At 33.9% G+C, this 2,502-nt stretch overlaps 1 protein-coding gene across 1 annotated transcript; it reads left to right on the forward strand.

The window, feature by feature from the left end:
- The first annotated feature begins 1,402 nt into the window (after positions 1-1,402).
- LOC147485014 (MLP-like protein 423) lies at positions 1,403-2,502 on the forward strand. The gene is made up of 2 exons (XM_086573362.1): positions 1,403-1,723; positions 1,848-2,502. Exons 1-2 carry the CDS (start codon positions 1,546-1,548, stop codon positions 2,117-2,119), a joined length of 450 nt encoding a protein of 149 aa, XP_086429488.1. The 5' UTR covers positions 1,403-1,545; the 3' UTR covers positions 2,120-2,502.

The following is a 2,502-nucleotide window of genomic DNA, read 5'->3' on the forward strand; positions in this document are numbered from 1 at the left end:
GGCGATGAGTAAACGATGTATTTGCATGCCTACCAAAAGAAAAATGTTGTTGCATTGGAGACATAAGTAGTTGCTATAGAATCCCATTGTTCCCGGCTTCCATTAAAAGTTGTGTTTGAATTGCCATCGGATGAAGCCCCAATCATATTATCACTTTTGTAACAATCTCCATTTGGATTAGTGTTCTCAGTGTCTACTAACATAGTAGCAGATAACTATTTGTGATATAAAAACTTGGTTTCATTCCAGATTCTGGAATCAAGACCACCAATTGATAGTTTGTACTTTATACCAATTATACGCGATAAGAACACATCCTGGTTGTATCATATTCACTGATTACTAAAGGAGTTTATGAAGAACTTAAGAAGCTAGCGTTCAACTACTTTATAGTGTTTTTGTTCGGTGGTAGTTCAATTTCATTACGTGGGAGGAGATATCTATTCTGGTACTGGTACATACTGAAAATTTTTAATTAATTGTCGAGGGTATTTTAGTCATACAAGTAAAATGAGAAAGGGGTGCAATTCACATGACTTTTTCTCCAGATTGTATCAATTGTAAAATATTGAAATTATTTGTATTTAATGTAAAAAACAAAGTACAGTTTATTTTTATGTCATCATGTCAAAAACAAATGTTATTTCAATTGTGCGGAAAGAGAACTTCCATTAAAATGTTTATATATTGTCCAAAATAAGAAAAATAAAATTTCAATACCCAAACCAAAGAAAAAGAACGAGAAAAAAATGCAATGACAAAAAAATTAGATAAATATTCTATTATCGATAACAACTATCATGTCCAAAATCGTGGGAGGCAATTCTTTTTACTTTGATAAAAATCATGCATTTTCTAAACAAACTAGATAAATATCACATTTTTTTTTCTTTTCTTTTTTTCTCAATATTTTACTTTCTTATTAAAGCAAAAACTCTCACTAACTATAGTTAATATGTGTGGACACATGGCGACATACTATTTGACTCACATGCCCACATGCAAAAAGACCCACATATTAAATTTTTCGCAATTGTGGGGACTAAGAAAAGGTCATGATGTATACTACCAAACTTGTTACAAACTCATGTTTCAATTAGAAATGTATGGTAGATTTCCTTTTGAAAGTTCATAATGCTATTAAGGCACCAACGCTACCGGCAGATTTCCAACAGGCACATAGCCAGGAAGTTATTTTGGGGGCCAAAGTAGAACGAAAATTAAGTTTTAGGCAGGTGCGAACGCTTGGGAAAAAAAATATTTCAATTGTGGGGACTAGGAAAGGGTCATGCATGACTCATGATGTAAGATGTGTGGATCAATAACTTACCATAGGAGTGTGCTTAATATATTTAATTAGAGGTACGGGATAAGGTATCCATAACCTTAGAGGGGTTTGGTGTGCACTTGGCCTCCTATATATAGTGCAACCCATGTTGCTTCTAATTTTCATTCTACACAAAGTTTCTCTTCTATATACTTCCCTTTGCATCACATTTAGCCTGTTGTTGATCATATCACCCAATAAAAACCAAGTATCAGTCAATGGGTGTGCTTGAATTCGACGTAGAGGTCAAGTCCCCAGCAGATAAGTTCTGGAGAGGTCTAGAGGACTCTGCCACTATCTTCCCCAAGATCTTTCCTGAACGAATTAAGAGTGTCGAGATAGTTGAAGGTGATGGACTAAAGCCTGGTTCCATCCGAATCTTGAAATACGTTGAAGGTAATTAATAAGATGGTCACTTGATAACTACTCATAGATAGTTTCATACATTTTGTTCTAGGCCATCCAATATTAATTTAGCATAGCGCGCAAATGATACATTTGTTTTCTTACGCATATATAGGTACGCCAGGAATCACATTTGCTAAGGAGAAAATGGAACTTCTAGATGATGAAAACAAAACCCTGGTGTACAGTGTCATTGATGGGGAAATAACACATCTTTATAAGAGTTTTAAGGTTCATTTACATGTTGTTCCTAAAGAGGAGGGGAGTGTGGTGAAGTGGGGTCTAGAGTATGAAAAGGCAAGCGAAGAAGTTCCTGAACCAGATCACATAAAACAAACTGCAACAAAGGCCTTTAACTGTTTAGATGCTTACCTTCTCCAGGCATGAAAAAGGTCACATGTGATGGTTTCCTACGTATTAAATAAAGCCTTAGGTTGAGGTTTTCTTAATATATATATATATATATATATATATATATATATATTTTTTTTATTATTATTTTTTATTATTTTTTTTTTTTTGGTAAACCTTAAAGTATCTCATAGTATCTTACATAGTATCTTGAAAGAATTATTTTTCTTGGGTTTGTTCGATCATCATGGCTAGCTAGCTCAGCCTAACTAGCAACAACTGTACGTCCTTCATCTGTTCTAAACATGCAAGTATCAGTAGACTGAGCTTGTAAGTGATGAGTGGGACTGTTCTTGCTCTGGGAAAACTTATTGTATCTGATCTTGTTTCTATATTAATGAATGTCTTATATTATGATA

Source organism: Coptis chinensis, chromosome 7 (genome assembly GCF_015680905.1).
Source record: "Coptis chinensis isolate HL-2020 chromosome 7, ASM1568090v1, whole genome shotgun sequence".
In the NCBI taxonomy this organism is placed as follows: Eukaryota; Viridiplantae; Streptophyta; class Magnoliopsida; order Ranunculales; family Ranunculaceae; genus Coptis; species Coptis chinensis.